The sequence below is a fragment of the Nipponia nippon genome, unplaced genomic scaffold (genome assembly GCF_047370975.1).
Source record: "Nipponia nippon isolate SJK-2023a ecotype South Korea unplaced genomic scaffold, ASM4737097v1 scaffold_4, whole genome shotgun sequence".
Taxonomy (NCBI): domain Eukaryota; kingdom Metazoa; phylum Chordata; class Aves; order Pelecaniformes; family Threskiornithidae; genus Nipponia; species Nipponia nippon.
This window is the reverse complement of record NW_028262358.1, coordinates 114,393,931-114,416,004: the sequence shown is the minus strand read 5'-3', so window position 1 is coordinate 114,416,004 and position 22,074 is coordinate 114,393,931. Positions and strand designations below refer to the sequence as shown.

Genomic DNA, 22,074 nt, shown 5'->3' with positions numbered 1-22,074 from the left:
TACAATCACAAGGAATGCCAAATAAATGTTTCCCTTTGCTAAGCTACACTAAATAAATTTGCTACATCTAAGTAGACGTTTAATACTGTTTATAAGTGGCAATAATTATATTTATACTGTTAAGACAGAACCTGTGGTTCTGCTCTGTATCTCTGCAGGAATCCTTCAAGCTAGAAGGATGCCGACATCAGGAGCGACAGACCGGCTAACGTGCTCAGGCCCGTCCAGCAGTTCTACAGAAAAACTTTCAGAAAGGGACTTGAAGAACGATGCATCCTTGACCTGCCTCACCTCCACAGCAGGTAGGGTTTTATTCCTTTAGATGAAGCACCCTGATATAGCCTGTTTGGGCTGACCAAGATAGATGATAAATGAAAATACACTCAGGGTCATGAGGCTGATGCATCACATTCATCTATACGTACAGTCAGTTTAACATAACTTTCTTCTGTAGGAAATATTCCTACAAGATTATCTGTTACACCCACACAATTTATTTAAACATCATCTTCCCAAGTGTGAGAGGTTGCAAAGCAGTCAGCTTCGGCACGGTAAAAACAGTTCCAAAGAAGAAAAAACATCCCTAATCCTTAGATTGAGTAAATTACAGAAAGATGAGAAATCAAAACACTTTAAAAACTTTAATTTCCCTTCGGTAACGAATCACAAGTTTAATTCAAGCAACAATCACACGCAATGATAGATGTTCTTGTGTTTATTTGCTGCAATGAGCAGCTACAGCCTAAACGAGAGAGGGCATCCTATACAGTTGTTTTCACATCTATTGCTGCTTCTAAAGTCGCGGCAGAAAACTTGCACAAAATTGAGATGCATTGCAAAGGAAAAAATTGACATTTTCTGCTTTTCATGCTTGAACTGTGCTTATGAAACCAGATTAATTTGTAGCGATATCAGCAACAGCCTCTTTTTTTTCTTCTGCAGTTCTTCATGTCTTATGATTATATCCCATTTCTGGTTTCCATCATCCGCAAAACATGACCTTACTGCAATTCTGGCACAGTATTTTCAGTGAATCATCCATTAAAGCAGTCATCCCAGCCAGATTTGGAAAATAAAAAAAAAAAACACCCAAAACCCACTCTTGCCCCCCAATTCTAAACAAAATCCTAAAACACAGAAACCCACACACTGTGGGTGAAACTTTATGAACACTCCAACAAGGGTGCATTCTCATACACTGGGAAGGAACAAAAGTGAGGTCTTTCACATGATGTTGGCATTTTTATTAATGAAAATTCAAACTCTTGATTCCAACTTTCAGTATTCAAAATCAGCAGCAAGGAAAAAAATCATACATAACCAGTAACACTGTTTTTTTAACAAAAAATGGTCTGATCGCTCCACTACTGACCACTGCATAAGGAATCTCTCCATTTACGGTCCCCAGGTGACTGCTACTCCTCTTCTCCTTAGCAATTCTATTCTTCTAGCTACCCTCTCACATCAGCTGGGTGGTTAAGAGTCTCCAGAGAAAGAGACCATCTTCAAAACTGAAAATAAGTTTCCAATATTTTGGATTTTTACCTCATTTCCATAATACATTTCTCATTCGGAAAATCAACTATAAATAAACTCTCTCCATCTGCCCACAGAGGAAAATAAGAAACTACCATTTTGGCTAATTATAGATTGTATTATCTGTAGACTACCTACTTCTTCCTTAAACACATCTGGAATTTAGCTTCCTAACTTTTAAAGCCTTTGCCTTTATGAAGAAATAATTGACATTTTCATTAAGGCATGGCTGTTCTAAATTTCTAGTGTTAACATTATATCTTGGTAAGAGTGGTCTTCCTTCTGGTTGGCCATAACTTAAGTTATGAACACTTAAATGCAGGCAAGGAGGCATTTTCTAATAAGTTGTTGAAGACAACTTTTTTTGTGTATGAACAGAGATTGCTCCTATATTAAAGAGGTAGGAAGAGCACCTTCAAAAATGTAGTTGTATTCAAGTTTGCCCTTTAAAAACAAACATTTACATGATATTATTCAAAGAATCTGCAATATCATCATTAGATTTTGATTTTCTGTAACTTAACCTTCATTTTGTTATAAATAGAAGTGCGTGTTAGATGGGATTTATTATCTTGTTTAGGAAAAAAATGCCCCAAACTATAAATGTTTGATTAAAACAGCCATCAAATTTCCTTAAATATTAGATATGACAGCTACAAAACCAGAATATCCTTACATGGCTTATTCCATTCTTTGGAAGATGCACACACTCAAAGAACAGTTTATTATAGGGCATGGCAGATATAAATTTAGCTACCCTGCAAGGTACATCTGCTGCGCGTCTCTATCTGGTCCTTCAAAGATAATCAACACAATCAGCATCCCAGGATTTGGAAACCCATTTTAAAACTAGCAAAATTAAGTTAGTGGAGCAGAATGGAAAATTTCAGTTGGAAAGAGCTGTATCACTTTGTCTTATTAAGAACACCCAACAGCAGGGCAGGCACTATCTTGATATTCTGGTTTTGTAAGTAGAAGGACTAATAGCTGTACACAAAATCCTCACAACTGGCTGGGAAAAAAACCCTTCTTATTTCATAAGTAAGTCTCCCTGCTCCCTTGTATACTATAACCTGACGCTTATCTATCAAGTTCAGAGTGTAATCAAGTCCAGAATGACTGGCACTTGCCTATAATCGGCTATTTGGTCCTTTTGCTAACATTTTAGTTTCAAGCTTTAGCTCCAGTATGCAGTATTTCACAGCACTTCTTACTCATCAAAACTGTGTCCACTTAAAATTGATAGAGCATACTACAGAAACTTTGAGAAAGAACTCTGTAAGAGCTGAAGGTTCAGAGTTAATTGTTATCATAATCTATTTTATGGAGAACCTCATCGATTTTGATTCTTTGTTTTAGTCTTTCAGACAGGGGAAGGGGACTGTCTGCCCATGGATAAGTCAGAACAGCACTTTTGGCTTGCTGCGTGGGACCAGAACCTGAGCTCTCAAATGGTTGCTCTGGACTTTGGGAACAATCAACTTCCCCTACAGAGGATGGTTTTGGAGAAACTTGCAATGAGAAACTATTACCAGTTTTTTTTACATTGGTCTTTTTCTTCTTCCCTTTAATTATAAGTGCTGAGTCACTGTTTGTTCTTTTGCTAGTAATATTGTTACTGCTTTTCTTTGTAAAACATTTTTTAAACTGACCAGGGTTCAGTTGCCTTTTTTGCTGCTCATAAATCAGATTTTTATTCATGTTCCCATCATCACTGTCTTCACTAGAAGAACATCTGTTCTGACACACACTCTTTTTAAAAGAAGTTTTCCCAGCAGTTTGAGTACAATCTTTTTTACTGTGACAGCCAGTTACAACATCTGCTGGCTTCTGAGACACTGGAAGCATTTCACACCCAGGATGCAGCGTCTCTGTTGTTTGCCCACTGAGTGCTAGAGATGTTGAGCTGCTCATATTATGGCCTTTTTGCATCATTTCAGCCAGGTTGTCAGCTTTTTTGTACTGATCTTGATAAATGTGTATGCTGGATTCCCTTGCACAGTTTTCTGATAGCACATTTTTACTTTCCTGCACTAGTTTATTTAACTGACATGAGGAAGAGGCATAATCTTTATCAAGATTCAATGTTTCTTTTGTTTGTTTAAAACATTTTGAAGACTCCAGCTGCATCACATCTTCAGACAACAAAGGGTTTGATAGAATGGAAGTCTTCTTAAGTATTCGCTCACTTAAAGACCACTTCTGAAGTTGTCCCATAGCATCATCTGAAACCAAATCATCTGTGCTATCAGAATGATGTTGATCAGACTGCATAGCGTCAGAATATTCTGAGCTATTTCTTAGTGTTTCATGACCTAGTGGACGCGAGTGTTTTACGCACGTAGTTAAGTCTGCTGCTGGGTCATGGGTATCAGCCCCACGGGCTGGTGAGGCGCTGAAGAAGGTTCTTTCCCAATCAATACTGCTCAGTTGTAGACCAGCTGTTACAGAGGAAGAGGATGATATCCCTGAATTTTTAGTAAACTGTGCTGGCAATGCAGATGAGTCAGCCAACGTACTCTGTAAGAGCGAGTAAGGTGATGCAGTCAGAGTAAGAGCAGCTGATGATGCTGGCATTTGAACAGTTGTTATGCAGGAAGCTGCAGCTAACACTACATCTTTTGATTCAGTACTTCTCTGGTGTATCTGATCTTCTGGGGGAGTTTTTATATCTGATGTGGAGTCTTGCACAGGAAGAATTCCACATCTAGATTTTAAATTCATTTGAGACAGAAGATCGCTAACTTCATCATAAACATCTGATAATTCCTTTTCTTTTCGTCTGTCTTTTCTGTCTGGGGGAAAAAAAAAAAAAAATTATCAAAATGGCATATTAACCACAGTTCAGATTTCCTAGTGCTAAGGTATAAAATGGTAAGACAAAAGCACAGTCCCTGCAAGGTATCACGCCCTGATCTCGACAAAACATGATACTGCTCAAAAACGGGAGAAATGTTTGTTGCTTTTGCTTCTTGTATTCTGGCAAGACCCATAAGTTCCTAAGAAATAAGCTTTTGGACTTACTTTTCTGTTTCTTCTTCAGAACTTCTGACTTTTCCGCTTGATAAAGGGCAACAACATCAGGATAAGCAGCCTGAAACAAAGTCTCCTCTTCTACTGTGACTACAAACAACTCCGCAGGCTCATCTTCTGCATCAACATAATGTTCTAAAAAATTAATGAACGTACATTAGACATTATATACACACATATCACAGTAGGAAATAAGAAAAACAAAGGATAAATGATTTGAGTACAAAGAAGATATGAAAAAAGTCAATACTACAATGTTTGAGATCTAGCTACAAGTAAAGTCTCTTTCTTTCTGCCAGTCTCCTGGCACAAATGGGCACACTAAAGGCAGAAGTCTGTCAGGATAGAAAAATCTCTAGCTAGTAAACAGTCACAGCTTTGGGTACGTAGTGAATAAGACATGAAATACAGAATTCAGGTCTTATCAACATGTACGAGAAAAAGTACCTGAAGACTGAGTCCCTTGCTTTCTAGGTAGATTTTTTTTTTTGTTTAAAGCATTGCTTTTATTTTCAGGGTATGTGAAATTTGATGCACATTTTCTATTGTTTTCATCGAACAGTTTCCAATCTCACCCACATTTCATTGCCTCATAATGTTGTCAAACTCTTTTCCTCTTTAAAGCATGCTTTTCTCTTTTTCTATGAACAGTTTTGTTCCATAATGTACATAGAAACCAGACCAACCTGGTTTTTGCCACTCAATTTCAAAACAAGGAATTCCGTTTTTAACACGTGTCTTGACTATCCTGTAAGAACAAAAAGAAGCCCATTAAATGATTTTGTTTAAGCAGGAAATGAAAAATCTACAGTATCTAAAAATATTTCAATACTCTAATTTGAAATGATTCAGAGGAAAAAATATTATTGTAATAGTGAAATTAATACACTTAAAAAATACACTACTTCTCTGTATAAGTTACACAGTAAAATTTTGGGTCAAGATTTGATACTGAAACGTTTTTTATTTTTTTTAATGATATAGCTCAGAGAAGCATATCAAGAAATCAAAAAGCTATTCTGTAACAGACAACCATAACGCACATTCCTACAAACATCAGTTTGATATCTTCATATATCAATGCCACAGAGAAGGCTGTTGCCAAAACCAGCAATTTTCTGAATGACCAGACAGGGTCATTTATATCTTTTGCATGAGAACATGAAGGAAAATAAAATACGAACTGAGCAGTGACAGTCAGTCTTTATGAGATTTTTCTAAAAACATTATCTACACCCCAGTTGAACAGGTTCCTATGTGTGAAGAGGCTCCTGCTGAATCATTACTGCATTTTTAAACACTTGTTAACAAAAGAAATCTTCTAAAGCACGCATGATCTGTCTTTTAAACTCTTGAAACGCTAGACAGTGTTATAAACAGAGGATGTCAATTCATTCATTCATCGAGGTAAGTGCTGGTAATTTATCTAGCCAACCTGTTTAAAAAGCAGCCCCCCACCAGTCTCTCCACTCTTTTGAAAGATAACACTGACTAGAACAGTTTCTCTGCAAGTAATAATTTAACAGACACTGACACATCAACCCAGAGGAGATACTATCACATTCCTACTGACTGTCCTTCTGTCCCCCAAAATCAAGGTCTATAAAATCTTCAACAGCATCAAGGAACACGGAAAAACTACTAACCTTCTTGCAATACAAGAATTTGGGGGGGAATTTGGGTTTCATTTGGGAAATGAAACTGTCAGATACTAAAGTTAAAATAAGTAACAATTTCCTACATACAGTGAAGTTAAGTTCAGATTTGCCAACAGACACTGTAGATTCTAAGAGTTTCGTAAGTTTAAGAAAAGATTAGATTATTTACAACAAATATATTGAGGGCTGATAGAATAAGAAGGTACTAATTCTGGCTCAGTAACCCCCTGAGTAACAGAAACTTGGATGGTGGGAAATTATTCTAGGGGAAAGCAGTTATCTTGGGTTTTTTTTCCTGCATATCCATTTTTAGTAACAGGATACTTGGACATTTTTATATTCCTAAATGCAGCAGTCCAGAATGAAAATGTTGTTTTGAGAAGGGGTAGCAGAATAGAACTGTAAGCCAAACTGAATCTGCAGATGCTCATTTCTAAGTCTAGGCTCTTATTCTGAATCATGGAAGTCAATTAAACTTTTAAGAACCTGAGCAGAGGATTAAACCTGTAATGCTGTATCTCATGTGCAGATCCAAGGAAACAGAATAGAAAGTAAGCATAGGAAAAAGCAGGCATTGTCAGCTAGAATGAAAGGGAACTGCTACATGGATTACTTTATGCAGCTGTAGCATAAGACTTGGTGTACTGATCTAAATTTTTACCTCTATTGAAAATGAGCACAAGGCTTGAAACAGAGATGGAAGAAAACCATTATATTTCCGTGAAAAAGGAAAAAACCTGTGATTTTCCTCCAGCAGCAGAACTAAACATATTAAGTTCAAGAAATCAAACTACATTACCGTATCGCCCGCAGCTGTTTTGCATCAATGTATCCAGATTTTCTCTGGATCATATCATAATGTGTCAATAGCCCTAACAGTTTCTTACAAGCGTAATGTTTGGTCCATTCCATCTTCTCAGAAGCAAATATCTGTTAGTATAAAAAAAAAAACAGCCCAAACTTTAAAACTTTCTTATTCTGTTAAATATCGTGCTTAGACATCTATGTAGTACAGACAGAGGACTAAATACTTCAAATACCTAGAACACTTTTATACATCAGTGTAATGTGTAGCGGTATCTCACTGCCAAGGGAGGGAACAGTCATCCATAACAGGGCAGATTCATCAGCTGTCAATAACAAGCCAAGGGAACAGTGGTGTAGTGGCAGCAGTAGCAATAAGACAGTTGCTAAACACCTGATCAGATTCAGATCAGCTATGCAAGGAGCTGTGAAAATTACGGATTTTGCATGTAAGAGAAGGATGAACGTGGATTTTCATTAAAGCTCCATTGCTCAACAGCAGTCTATTATGCTATACATAATTCTCACACTGTCATCAATCCCTGAAAAGGAAACATAGTAAAATATCTGCTTTCACCAATAAAAAAAAAAAAAAAATCATTCTTAGAAAACAATGCTAACATGCATATATTAACACCCCCCCTTCCATAAAAAAAGAAGCCTCACAGAATATTTATCCTTCTTTCTATGGACAGAGGAACAAGCTAGCTAGCTCACTTTTGAGCTTTGTGCACTTTGAATTAAAGGGCCTCTGAACCTGAAAGCTGGTAGTACTGTGTTAAATACAAGCTTGCTATTTGTTTTTGGGAAAACAGGCAACATTCAGAATAAAAGCTGCTTCTGCTTGTTATATACAGAAGCTGATTATCTTAATGATTAAAAAAAAAATCATTTATAAGAAAGTTTATTGACAAAAAAAAGTCCCACAATCATGACTTGCTACAATACCCAAAGTTACCATATATGCACTGTGCCAGTATGACTATGAAACAAGTATGAGTAAAAACAAGAGCTGTATCTGTCAATACCTTTATGAAAGGTGGATGAAAACAAAACAGATAACATCCCTGAAGTATATATTATCTCATATAACCATATAGTACTTTATCCACTATATAGATAATGCAGCACTCAGCAACCCAATCTAGTCATACTGGACAGTGAAAAACAAAACAACGGCAAGTGACCTTTTTTCTGACTTCTCTTTCTTCCACTTTTCTACATATTTATTTGCATCAACTGATTTTTTTTCAAGTCTTCAATTTTAGACTTTCAAAAAATTAGGTATATTAAGAAGTTGTAGCAAGATTCTTTAATTCTTATTTCCAGTAAAATTACCAATGAAGATCAAAATTATCACAGATGCCTTCCTTACTAATAAACAAAAAACTACAGAGCTGAATAACCAGTATTTTGTCATATACCTGAAAGGACAATAAATTTGGCCTTTGGCATTCCTTTATCTTGATCAATTTATTCTTGTTTACAAGAAATTCCTGGATAACCTTGAGATAAAACAAAAGAGTTTAAGAGAGGGCAGAAAACTGAAATTTCAATTAATTGATTAAAAAAATTAATCTTTAAATAGGCTTGTTTGTTACCTCAGAGAATGGAAAGCCCTCACAACTGTTAGCTTTTCTGCAGGTAAAACAAATGTGTTAGGAACTGAATACAAACTGGAGAAACGCAGAATTTAAATGCTCACCCTGCATATGAACGCAGGGAAAAGCAGCTCAATTTTCAAGACATTCCTACTTTCTGATGTTGTCCTCCACTGCACTTGCTTGTTTCGCTCGCTCTAACTGATGCCATTCACAAGGGCAGCCGTATTTGGAGTTATTGGGTTTGCAGTATCTAGTGCTTTCACAGAATTTACATCCACTGTGCTCATGTTCCTTGTAAGATCCTATAGAAGCAGTTGCACAAAGCGTTGAGGAGAAAAGGTTTCCAAAATCTCCAAATATACAAAGGTAATAATACAAATAGAAAACTCAGAACACCTATGAATCTGACATGAATAGTAACTGTAAGCAGATCTGAGTGCATTAGCTGTATTTATCTACAGTGAAAACTGACAAATACAAGCCAGCTTTCATTTTTTTTTTTTGAAGACTTTCCCCCAACAGTTTCAGACCTTACGCTGAAAACTTTATTACCTAAAAACTACAGAAATAGTCCGTGACATCCTGAGAAATGTATACAAGTAACATATTTGAAACAAGCTTTTCCTTCTCCAACTGATGGGTTTGAATGAGTTCACTGATCAAAGATGCTACCAAAATGAGGTTCCTTAAGATTAATTTCTTTTTAAGAAAACACTGCAGCAAAACCAAGCAATACTAATGGCTTCAGTCCTCTTGATGAAAGACCAATTCAGGCAACTAAAGAAATAGTTGCTTGTCAGTAGAGCATACTTTCTTTAGTGATAATGTTAAAAAGGCAAATATGTGGGATCACACAACAGCACTGTGATAACATTCCATCTGCTATCAATTAGTTTCACATTTGAAGAAAGGTGGTCCCCAGCCTCAAAAATATTTATGTAAAGATACATATACACAATACTGAGAATGTGAAGATAGCCTAGAAGCTGAATGATAAGCAGTTTTTAAATGGTAGTCATGAAAAAACCCCAAACCCAACAAAAAAAACCCCACCACCCCACACACACAGAACAAAAAGTAAACAAATAGGCTAAAAATAAAATTCAGTGCTTTTCACACTGACCTGGATGATGGCACTCAGAACAGTGAATTACCCTTTTAACAACCAAAGGTGCATTATTATCATACTGTAATTGTTCTTTCCATTGCTCAAACCTAAAAGTATGATATTAAAAGGAATGAGAAATATTTTTAACTTTCATACTTAAAACACTGAAAAATACTCCCTTTATACTTCTCAGGCATCTACCTGAGAAACAGAGTTTTCTAATTTATGAAATAGATTTTTTTTCAAGTACATTATATGATTGTTGGATTTCTAGTATTGACACACACATCATGATAACAAACATAAAAAGCATTTGGCATCTCATGTCCTGATCCACAACTCAGTCAAAAAAAATCAGTAAAAGTGTCTCATCAGTCCCTATGACTTCCTTTCCAATATATCAACATAGATCTGCTACCTCCAGAGCAAGGACCCAGCTAACATTTAAAACATTTAAGAAGCTTGCCTAGCAAAACACATAATTCATTTAGCAAATACAAAGTAAGGAATGTGGTAATCTCTTCCTCCCTTCCCCCCAAACTGAAGTATTACAAACATTGTCTTGGTGCTGAAGTACATACCAGCAAGTCTTTGAATAAAATCAAGGTATTTCAGCATACAACAAATTTTCACTTTACCTTTGCAATAAGTTTTGACCTTGCAAAGTCTCAATTAACTTTAGAGCTTGTTCTTTCCCAACTCCTGGAACCCCCTATAGAGACAGAAATACGAAACATTATTTAATAACAAACAGAAAGCATCCAGAATTTCACAAAAACTACCTTCATACCATTATGTAGAGAAATGACAAAAATGATCCCAGATGTTGAGAATAAATTAGAACATGGTCAAAAAATATTTTTCTCAAAGTCAGAGAAGGTGACAGACTACAGCTGTACTACCAGTATAACACACAAGCTACATAAAATGTGCTTATGCTCAATAGCGGCTCAGATAAAACAAGGTAGAGAAAGAAGGTAGTAGAAAACAACAGGAAAAGAGGTTTTGTTTGTTTTGTTTTCCTTCTTGCTATCTGCAACAGCACAACAATATAAAATACTGGTAACGTTCTTGCCAGCTAACTGCCAGAGAGCTGAAACTTTTCAGAATTATCTTGGAAAGACAAGACAAAATCAGATCTTTTGGATTTTAGAGTCAAAAGGCTGAAACTTAAGAGATAGAAGAAACCCAGCAAAAAATTTTCACTCACAGGAAAGAGATGCTTTATGGCAACAGAAATAACTTTTAATATTTGAAGACCTCAAGCACTTATGCAAAATGAATTCTGAGAGGTGACAAAGAAAGTGCAAGGGCATTTTCTGAAGAATAATTTAAAACCCCAATAAAACCACAAACGCAAAGAATTCCTCCCTTCCCTTTCAATAATTGCATACTTGATTTTGATATTTACTCCATTATTACATCTGCAGTATGCATGTCCTTTATAGGAAAAGGGACTACCACTATGGGTAACAGTTAGATAAGAACCGCAAATATTTTCTGGAACCTAGCTCATGGACTGAAGTCCAGAACTTTGTAGTAACCCCTAGACATAATGAAGAGTGAAAGTCAGTTGATTCAAAACAACCATAATGATTTAAAATGTACATACTGCTTTTCCAGTTCCTCTTTCAATCCTTACTTTATTTTGCCAAGAATCAGTACAGTTGAATATAAAGACTGTATTGAGTGTGCTTTCTACAGCATTATTACAAATAAATCTATAGCTTATTTTTATTCAGCTGTAATGGCTGAACTGAATATATGAAGCCATATGAAACAAATGTACATTCAAAACCAATCAGAAGTTCTCACTGGACTGCAGCCAGACACTCAGGCAGAGAGACAGATATTCAGCTTCTGCAAGGAAAGCATCGTTTTGATATATATTCAACACAGTAAGTGCAATTATAGAGCGGTATTCTCATTTATCTGTTCTGCCAATCCCCATTCCCAATGCACTCCTGTAATTCAGTTTTCCTTACAAGTTTCTATCTTTATCCACTTTGCTGGGCTGCAGTAACTCAAAAGACTTATCTGGCATTACATAATTGTGTCACTTTAGGACTATGCAAGAACCTGGCATTCCGGGAGCTGCTAGTTCCATTACAATAACCACTGATTAGCCACTATTTTTCTACTCCCTCTCTCTTTATACATTTATTTTGCAGTAGTAGTAATAACAATAAAAATAAACTATTTAAAGATTCCTATAACAGAAGCAAGTCTTTCAGAAAAAAAAATAATTAGAGCTATTTGCTCTTTCAGCAGTATCAGTTGTTTAAAAGGACAGTTTTATCAAATTGGAAGACAATGACTTGATAACTACTAGATATCCACCGCAAGCCTGAATGGGAGCAACCGTTGCCTGAATCACTGTATGATGAACTGTATAGAAACCCAGTTTCATCCCACTTCCTTTCCATTTCAAATAGCCATTACAACAGCTTCTGTTCAAAGTCTCCAAAAAAGAGCTTACAGAAAAAAAAAAAAGTAGTAGTAAAGTAGTAATGAGCGAGATTCCTCTCACTTCATTCATTAGGCAAACTTTCAAACAGGTGACTCCTTCATAAATCATATATTTACAAATGGTAGAACTAAAAGGGGATATATCCAATCGGCATCTGGAACTGGCATTACTAATAACTACAGTTCAAAACTACCACTATTAGCTATTCCAAACAGCATAGACAAAGCTGTTTTTTTCTCATTTTCCACAACTACTCTGCCAGGGATGTTCTTTAATGCAAATGGGTTCAAAGTATCCTGGCAAACAACTCAGTTCTCACACTTGCTCAAAGTAATCAACATCTAAACTTTTGTCTTCACCTCCATTATATAAAAGTCTGGAATAATACATAGCAGTTTTGAAAGATTAACGTTCACAAACCGTTTTGATTACCTTTAAGTCTTCACAAATAAAATTTACAGTAACTTACTAAGCGTCATCTTCAACTAGATCTCAGTAATCATGCATTGCATACAGTTTTGTCAGCATGCACAAGTCTCCCTCAATACACTGTCTTGAAAAACAATAAACTGTATCTAATAAAAAATAATTATATTGCTTACCTTCGGAAGGTAATCACAACCCAGAAGAACAGCTAGCCCAATCAGAGACTCTCTGTCACAACCAAGCTTCTCCTTAATAGAGGACATTGTGTAACAGTCAAGAAGTGGATCCTGCAAAAGAAATTTATCACACATTTTATTTCTCTAACATCAGAGAAGGAACTGCCCTGAGTCACATTCAGTTGTGGTTGCTTACCCACCCCTATTCACCCACATCTGCAGGAAATGGGTCTATCCCATAAGAGGTGTCTGATAGCACAAAAAAAAAAAAAAAAAAGCTGCAATTAAAATTTATAGTGTAATGCATGGACACCACATGAATAACTACAGTTCTGGAATTTTAAGTTGTAAGTACAGGCATCAACTGTTGAAAGAAACTCAAATAAGCCAAGGGGTGTTTTTATTGTTTACTACCTGTAGAAAAAGTGTGGCAAAAGTAACATTATCTAGTACTAGTGGCTGTGTAAATCATCTCAGGAACTGCAGTTTTTAAAATCCATGTAAACATTTTAATATGCTACTTGAGTAAAAAAAGAAAAAGTAATTAGAATGTAACCTAGCATATTAGACATGAGCAAAAGGAACACCTGAAGCTTTGAAGGGTAGAGGGACTCTAACACACCAACACGAAATGAAGATTAACATGAATCAAAACATAGACCCCCCCCCCCCCCAAAAAAAAAAACCACACAAGCCAGCAACCCAAAATAATCCAGTTTTCTGGAACAGATACCCCTGACAGACACACGCTCACATAAATTATTTTTTTATGTTGTTTTTGGTATGTAACAAAGTACATCTGAAAGATTGAGGCTACCTTCATTTTTGGTGATAAATGACAAGGAAGTTGAATGAAAGAAAAGAACCAGGTCAAGACAAAACCCAAACACGATGCCATCAAAGCCAATCATCTTCCATCTACTTTAATTATTTTTTATTTAAAGTTAACTGTTCATAGTGCTTTTTTTCTGTTCTATGTATTTTTCTCCTATTACTGAAGTATTTTCTCACCAAGTCTCAGATGAACGTTATTTAAAATTCCAATCCCAATATCATTTTTCCTCCACTTTCTTGTTAGATTCACCAGACAAAACACTTGCATTCTTTTCTCTGATTTACAGAGAAAGTATAAATTACAGAAATTTTGGGTTACCTTTTGCCAGTTCTGGAAAACGGCATTCCTAACAAGTGAACACTTCAGCTTACGGTCATAAATTGATTTTTTTTTTTAACGATTGCAACGATTGATTATGATATAGATGTACCATCCCTACCCTATTCATGTTCAATTGGAGACTAACAGTCTTCATTGTAGTATATCCATAATAAAACACATCTGTAAGATGAAAGTGTGTGAACACTGTTATTAGACTTAGGAAGCTGACCACTCCCAAATGCCCTAATGGTATATTTATAGGAAGCAATTATTTCACTCAAATTCTCCACTGTAGAGGAGGAAAGGGAGAAAAAAAAAGTTTACTACTTAGCTTTATATTACACATCACAAGACACTACAAACACAGACAACAAGTAAGTGTTCTTCAATTCAATAAGTGCAATAATACCTAACTAATTGTTTCAAGGTCCTTTTTTCTATTTACATTTTTAGGAAGAGCCTAAAGAGAGGGTGAGAACGGGATGAGGTACGTTACCTTAGCATTCATGGCAAAGTTCCTATAAACTGTTTGAGCTCCATATAAGAAGACATCTCCATCATTGGTAATGCAGCCATCAACGTGTCCTTTTGCATTTAGGTAGGCACACATTGCCTCTGCTTCCCCAGCTGCCTGAACCCAAGGGACACCTAAACAGTCCAGCAGTTCGAGACACTAAAGTAAAGAATCCAAAAGGAACGAGACTGAATGCTGAATCAGATCCACTTATTAGCAAGCATTTTCTCAGACACAAGTGTATACAAAAACTGCTGCTGTTGCACTGCCTATAGAACACTACATCAATACAAGCACTACTTTAGGAGAAATATAGTTCACCATAACAGTCAAAAGAAATATCCAAGTAAGAGCAAAGTAATAGAGGACTTGAATACAACATGATTAATGGTTACGCCTTCACAAAAATCTTTACACTTTAAACAGATATTTAGGATGTTTTCAAAAGAAGAGTAACAAAGGAATATTTATCTTTGTAAAGCAACACTTTTTACTCAAGTAGTAATATTGGGCTAGCACAGATATCTCTCAACAGATGCCAGACTCCCCGAGAATATCAAGCATGAAAGTACAGTACTGTTGGCCTAATAAGACTGGACCACAGTATAAGAGATACTTATATATACTTATACATACTTCTCACAAATTTCAGAAAAAAGAATTTATTTTAGAATTTAAGAACAAAACATTAATCGATACATTCAATCTACTGAAGCCATGAGCATCTATAAATTCTCTTTCATAAAATTCTGAATAGACAAGAATGATTAAATATCCGCAGCAATGAATGAAGAAGAAAATTACTGAATAGGAGGTCTTTGCAACCAGAGTTGTCTCAACCATATATACCACGAAGACTGTACAATCTTCCTTTTAGCCTAATCCAGTAGGTTTCCAACAAGCGTATCCTCTTAGCTACTCAGCTAGTTTACCAAATCATAGATCTAGGTTACAAAACAGTTCTGTGTACACCTTCAAAAACACATTAGCTTAGCTTACGTAGATACACAACACATTCCTGTTTTCACATATACCCCAATCTAGGAAAAAAAGTATCAATATTAACACTATAAAAGAACAAGGAAGATGAATTTCTGCAATAAATGTTCAATTATGACTGTGGCTCACTACAGCGTAACCCGCACAGAAACACATCAAACAAGAAAATTATTCTAACTGACATTGTCCCTCTTCTACAACAGTTAACAGATGCCATAACGCCCAATTTCAAAGGCATGTGTTCCCTCAAAACACTGTTGAAATTTATTGTGTAGGAAACTATTAATTCTTTCAAGTTCTTGCATTAATTTCATTAAGATTTCTTCTTATCACATTAAAAATATTGAAACAGCCCTCAATTACTCACCTCTTTTAAAAAGGCTTTAAACAAAGATCTCCCTGTTCTTGCAGCTCCAACTTTCTTTGAAGGTCCATAGCGCATCTCATTCCTCTTACTCATGGTGTCTGCTTTCAGCTTGGGGGCCTCTCCTTCCATGACAAACACTAGTTTAATTCCCATTGACGTTAAGAAAGAGAACCGAAAAAATAGGTTTCTGCAACAAAAGAAGATGTTCCATAAGCTGCAGAATTAGGGAAGCCCGATTTCTTCAGATGTTTTTCTTATATCCCTCAGCCTACTCCAGGAACAATCTTAGCTTCCTCTCTGCCTTTTATGATTCCCTCACCCCCAAGCTAACAAACCTCTTATCTATAACCCTGCCTTCGGTCAAACTTGTTTTACTATCAACTTGTAACAGCTTTACAAAATTCCCAAGAAAATACCACATAAGGAAAAGAAAGATCTTTTTTTAGGTGTAAAGATGTAAGCCAATTTAAAAGGCTTAATAAAAAACACTGAATATCCAAAATCTGCTTCCAAACATATATCCACATTGATTCTTTTATATCAAATTTTAATCCCAAATCTATCAGTATAGGCACATCAGATTCTTAGATGGACTTGTAGATACAATTACACCGACAATTTATTTCATGTGCAAACCAGCATCACTGATGGATGGAATTTTGCAAGGGAGCAAGAATAACTATTTGGTCTATAACAGTAAAATTGAGAGCAGTAATATCAGACACCGTATGTTTTTTCCAGGAATTCTAGGATCAATCTTTCAAAAAGAGTAGACTAAACATTTATATCTCTTCAATTGACATGGAAAGACCATTATTCTAGATTTAAGTTTGTACATTTGCTGTTGGTAAAAAAGGATAAGCTGATCTTTTGAGGTTAGTTCTATTTTCACAAATGATATAAAAAAATCAATCACTTACAGTAAGTTTCTCTAAAATACTTAGCAAAACAATTTAATTTCCAACTGCCTGAAAACATTTATTTTTTGGTAGAAATCTGTTCATCCCTTTGTCTTGCTTTGGAAAGACTGCATAAGAGATCAGGACTGATGCTTTCATTCCACTGCACACAGGACATCCTATCAGAGGGAAGTAATAACTTTGGTCATGCTTCAAGTTTTAGTTAATTATCCACTTGGGGTCATAAACATAATATTTTAAGAAATTATTCTCAGAAGATGCTGATATTTCACAGCAGCTGAATTCAACAGAAGCCACTGGAACATCTAACAGCAGCTAGTAACTCAGTATTCTTGAGTTAGCCAATAATAGGCCATTTATGAAAATTTGTATATATTTTCATTTTCATCAGCATCATTTGCAGAAAACAGTGCTTTGAAGTTATAGCTGCTTATACTTGCTCACCCCTTAAGTATGTGATTCACTCAAATTAAAAATACATGTATTCTTCAAGGTTGTTCATAAGCTTGAAGAATGATTTAAACACATTTAATTCAACATAAGAGTCTAACGAGAATTTTAATTTATAAGCCAGATTAGACTAGAGCATACATGACTCAGTATGCTCTGAACTGACTAGCATGCAAACTGCTGTGATAAACAGTTGAAAATCGCATACTACCTTCCATCACGCAGCCTCAGAAATAAGTAGGAATTAGCACACTGATTTGTGTTCCTTGATAATCTGTGTATCACACAGTGCTATACCACAGTAAGAGAAATATGGTTCTGCTTACATCCATCTCATCCCCATCTACAGTTGAGGCCTCAAGACAAAGTAAGCTGGGCCCAAGAACTTCTATTTGCACCCAAGCACTAAGTTGAATCCAGACAGTATGACTGAGTCTTCACTTCAAACCCTTTACGCATGCAGCACAAGCAATAACAGAATCAAAACAACAGAGTCATGTGAATTTCGGACGTGTCTTAAACTTAGAATAAGTACCATACCTAAAATATACAGCTCCAAGACTTTTGGCTACAATAATTTATATGGATACCATACCTCAGATGTGGCTTGGTAACTACTCCAATCATTTTTTTAACAGTCTGTGCTTCACAAACCCAGAGACTTAAATCAACAGCAAGTGTTTTTCCTTTGAGACTGCTCAAGTTGACAGGTTGTTTCACAGGCTCAAGGATTTGCCACAGATTAGTCACTCCCATTGTTCTAGCTTCTTTGTTGTCAGCATGAAGGTTTTAGCTGTGAAGACCAAGCAAAATAAAATACTTTCAGAATATAACATGAAGTATGACATATCATGAACACAAGGTTTGGAAAATAAACTTAGTCATTATCAGTTTTAGCTTTATGAGCCAAGAACACTTGCAATCAAGCCTTCTAAGTGTGTAGTGACTCCAGTTCATAGATGGGGGTAAAAAGGAAAAAAAAAAAAAAAATTCATTTCCAAGTCTCATGTGTCCCTTACATACATACAACCTAAGCTTTATTTAAAAAAAAAAAAAAAAAAAAGAACAACCACACCTCTTGAGGGAATTACTTCCTGATCTGAAGTGGTAGGATTCACATTAAAACGCTTCTGTTCAAATAGAATTAGCTCTAAGCTACTTGAGGAATATTTACAATGATGATAGAACTTAAACTCTCCTTTGTATTCCAAGATGATTAAGAAGGGTCAACAGCCACAGATTCCAGCTTGGGAAATACAAGTCGGATTTCAGGAAAAAAATGAGAGAGGGTACTGCAGCACTGGTAGCCCAGAGGTTGCAGATCTCCATTCTTGGAGATTTTCAACATCCAGCTAGCATACTGTCTTACTGGTTTAATGCAATACTGGTGGAAGTTCCCCTCTGAGCAGGGAATCAGCATTACTGACTAAAAAACATTTTGACATTTTTAACACTGTGATTCCAGAAACACATCAGTGTGTATGTTTCTACTATTTTAATTTTGGTATTGTGTGACTGGCAGTACCCATAATGAACACCAGCTGAAAACATACACCCATTAGGTGGTGTATTTCTTTGCCTCTTATTTAACTTTACACATATAGGTCTATTCTTCATGCTACCATTACCAGATTTAATGTTCTTCCTTTCCCTCTTTCCTTTTTCATTATTCTTCTGGTTTTCATATCTTGCCACTTCTATATAAGGCCTCTAACATATACTCTGCTTTTCCCCTTCACAATACCAACCTACTCCTGCACTATCTTATTGTACAAAGTTTGCCTCATGCTTATTTCTCTACTTTTCCCTCTTCTCCCTCAATATTAAAAGACACAAAACATTCCAAGTTTTATTGGATTTTTATTTCTTTCATCCTGAGTTTGAAACTACTGTATATTCAGACAAAATGAAACCATCCTTTGAATGAATGACTAGATGAGCTAGCTACCTGTGCTCAGAGACCTGCTTAAGACACATGAGAAGCTATGCCACCTTGCGGCCTCTAGTGAACATGGCCATATTAAATTCAGCAATCTTCCACATTTAACACCACCACAGCCTGTCAAAACAGCAAGCCTGTCTTTGTAGGATGTGTTGTTTTATACTCTAGAACTGTTCTAAAGCAAGGCAGCTAATCAATAATGCATCATTCTGCCACTGCAGGAATTCCAGGTTGTTTTTAAATCAAGTTCTCACGTTAAGATTTACTTTCAACACAAATCACATTTCTCTAATCCATTTCTTCAACTACTTCAATCACTCAACCTATTTTAGTTGTATACATACAGGGCATAATGTATTGCTTTTGTTGTTGTTATACCTCACACACATAAAATGAGTTAAAAATATAAACAAAGCATGCAAATACATGACAATTTATTGAAGTCCAGGATGATCAATTTCTCGATGCATAGGGGAAGCTAACAAAAGGCATCCAAACCTTCTCAAAAGACAAGTGCGATATTCAGCTTCAGGGGGGTTAACAAGAGAACACCTAACAAAAAAAGGGAGATGTCTTTTTTAGCGTTATCCTTTGGTTCCTGACAGTCTACATGAATACACATTTAAAAAAAAAAAACCTGTTAGTTGGTTTCTAAATACTGTTATGGAATGTCACATGGTACTTAATTAACAGAAAAGAGAAATACACTACAAACACTTAACATTCCATAAGATTACAAAGAATAAAGAAAAAAATAAGTATAAAAAATTGAAAACTACAAAAACACACGTTTTTCATTATGAGATAATAAAATATTGTTATTTGAGAACAGAAGTTTTCCTTACCCCCATTCTATATATATCTAAGGCTGAGTTATGAAAGCCTGTGAGACCTACCAGTCTTCTTTTTTTTGAGCATATTCTGTAAAATATTTAGATCTAGATCCTGTATACAAACAGATCTACTACTTTTAAAAGGCGTGATCTGTCTAATGAGGAGCTTTGTTCATCACAAGCCTCCAATCTTCTATAGAAAGATGTTAACTTCCAAAGAAGGGAGACTGAACCTGCTTGTTTTCCATATACTTGCAAATCACTGAAGACATCACACTATTATAAGATCATTGACAGGAAATATAAACTAAAAAACCCCCCACAAAACCTTCTCAGTTTCTCAGTGGGACAGAATGTGCTATAGCTGCATAGCTTTTATGTTTTATAAATCATGTTTTAAGACTATATTCTACTCTACAAAGTTTTTTTACACAGCCAGAAAAGCCAGTTATTTGAAATAACTACAGAAGACTTTTAACACGGAAGTTTAGTTCATACAGATATGCTTTCGCTCACTGCCAAGGTAACTCGCAAAGACGGCCAAGCATATGCTTTATGTCCGACCCAGAGGCCTTTAAAAAAAAAAAAGAAGAAAAAAAGAAGAAAGCCCACGACACGTTTTTCACAACTCTCCCGCTCCGCTACCGCGATACCCCAGCACCTGGCACAGCTTTACCAATCAACCTGAGCACCTGAAGCACAGCAGTGGAGTCTTCAGCACTTACAGATTCCTCCTCAACCTCCTACAGTTTTGGTTTTTTTTTTTTTCCCCGAGATGAAAATAAGAGCGAGAAGTTGCCTGAAAGCTAAATAACAAGACGCACAGGCATCTTGAGTACGAGCATCTAAAGTTCCCGCCTTGATGCGAGCTACAGATAATAACGCACCACGCAGGCGGAAACAGCCGTTTCCCTGGTCCGCTGTGAGAGGAGCAGCCTTCTGGAGGGCTCTCCCTGCCCGCTACGAGGACCGCGGGCCCAACGCCCTGACTCCAGATCTGGGGCTGGGGACCTCCTCTCCCGCGGCGCTCCCCCCCTGCCCGCCCGCGAGCGAGCGAGCGGACGCCTGCGGAGCCGAGGCCCCCCGCGCCTCCTCAGCGAGGGCTGCATAAAGGGAGGGGGGGAAAGCGCGGCCAGGCAAGGTGGGAGCCGGCCTCTAGCCAAGCAGTAGTAGAAACTTACATCCCGGTTTAGATCCCCGAGAGGCTCAGGGAGACCCAAGGCGCCCACAGCAGCGGGAAGGGAAGAAACCCCCGCGGCCCCAACGGTCAGCCCCGCCGGGTACCGCCTCAGCGGCAGCTCCGCCCTCTCAAAAATGGCGGGCGCACGGAAACGGCCCCCTCGGGGCGGGGGGCGGGAGGGCGCAGGCGCCGCGCCCCGCGGCGGCTCTTCCGTCGCACCCGGCCCCTGGCGCGGCCCTCCCGCAGCGCGGGGCGCGGGGCCGTCCGGCGTCTGAGCTTGCGGTGGCTGTAACCGCCCCGCCGGCGGCGGCGTTGGCCTTGAGGAGAGGTAGGGTGAGGGGTGGGGGGCCCTAGCGGCCGGTGCCGCGATGGCCGGGCGCGCTTCTGCTTTCTGGGGGCGGCTGGGAGGAAGGGAGGTCGCAGGGTAGCGGCGGCGTCTGCACCCGCGCCCCGCCGCCCTGATCCTGCCCGCCCCGGCGTGGTTCTCGCAGGTGGTTTTGTGGGGGCCCGTTAGCAGTCGGAGCTGGCTTTCGTCACCCGCTGCCCAGCACGGTTGCTCTGCCTGGTGTGAGGGCTCCCCGCCGGGTGCCCGGCTTGGCCCGACGGCGCTGCGAAGGCAGGGGGGAGGCGGGTAAGGACCGGGGAGCGGCTGTCGCCCGCGCTTTCCAGCCGCGGAGGGACCGGTGTCGCTTCTCTGGGAGGTGAGTGGGTCCTTCCACGTCGTCCGGAGAAAGTGCTGGGCCAAGCAGGAGATAGCCGTGGGATTGGAGGGGGGGATTTCTGCCCCCTCTTTGCTTTGTGCCTCCCCGTGGAGGAGGTGGAGCCGCCTTCTGTGCTGCTGTTTGTCAGACAATGCTTTTCCAGTGTCTAGATGGGATGGTATAGACTTCTTATGCAT

The 22,074-nt window shown here is 37.8% G+C and overlaps 2 protein-coding genes across 5 annotated transcripts in view; one reads left to right on the top strand and one right to left on the bottom strand.

Moving 5' to 3' along the window:
* Window positions 1-627: 627 nt before the first annotated feature.
* GEN1 (GEN1 structure-specific endonuclease) lies at window positions 628-21,303 on the bottom strand. The gene is made up of 14 exons (XM_087773576.1): window positions 21,178-21,303; window positions 17,817-18,014; window positions 15,852-16,038; window positions 14,468-14,644; window positions 12,816-12,926; window positions 10,382-10,455; window positions 9,759-9,850; window positions 8,787-8,937; window positions 8,633-8,669; window positions 8,456-8,536; window positions 7,027-7,157; window positions 5,256-5,317; window positions 4,561-4,704; window positions 628-4,331 (listed from the first exon to the last, which is right to left on the bottom strand). Exons 2-14 carry the CDS (start codon window positions 17,975-17,977, stop codon window positions 2,836-2,838), a joined length of 2,904 nt encoding a protein of 967 aa, XP_087629702.1. The 5' UTR covers window positions 17,978-18,014; window positions 21,178-21,303; the 3' UTR covers window positions 628-2,835.
* Window positions 21,115-22,074, top strand: part of SMC6 (structural maintenance of chromosomes 6) — a 36,696-nt gene continuing 35,736 nt past the window's right edge. For 2 of the 4 annotated variants that reach the window (XM_087773574.1, XM_087773571.1), the window contains exon 1: window positions 21,372-21,504. The gene's annotated coding sequence lies outside the window, so the exon portion shown is untranslated. Of the gene's footprint in view, window positions 21,138-21,371; window positions 21,505-21,860; window positions 21,878-22,074 lie in introns of those variants that run through there. The other 2 variants (XM_087773572.1, XM_087773573.1) reach the window with 2 other exon arrangements.

Excerpts from the sequence above, each read along its gene's own strand:
- GEN1 (XM_087773576.1), bottom strand. The coding sequence starts at position 17,977 with ATGGGAGTGACTAATCTGTGGCAAATCCTTGAGCCTGTGAAACAACCT. Across the intron at positions 10,456-12,815 it reads GTTGTGATTACCTTCCGAAG|GGGGTTCCAGGAGTTGGGAA; the intron begins GTAAGCAATATA and ends CTGTCTCTATAG. Across the intron at positions 7,158-8,455 it reads CAAATTTATTGTCCTTTCAG|ATATTTGCTTCTGAGAAGAT; the intron begins GTATATGACAAA and ends TTATACTAACAG.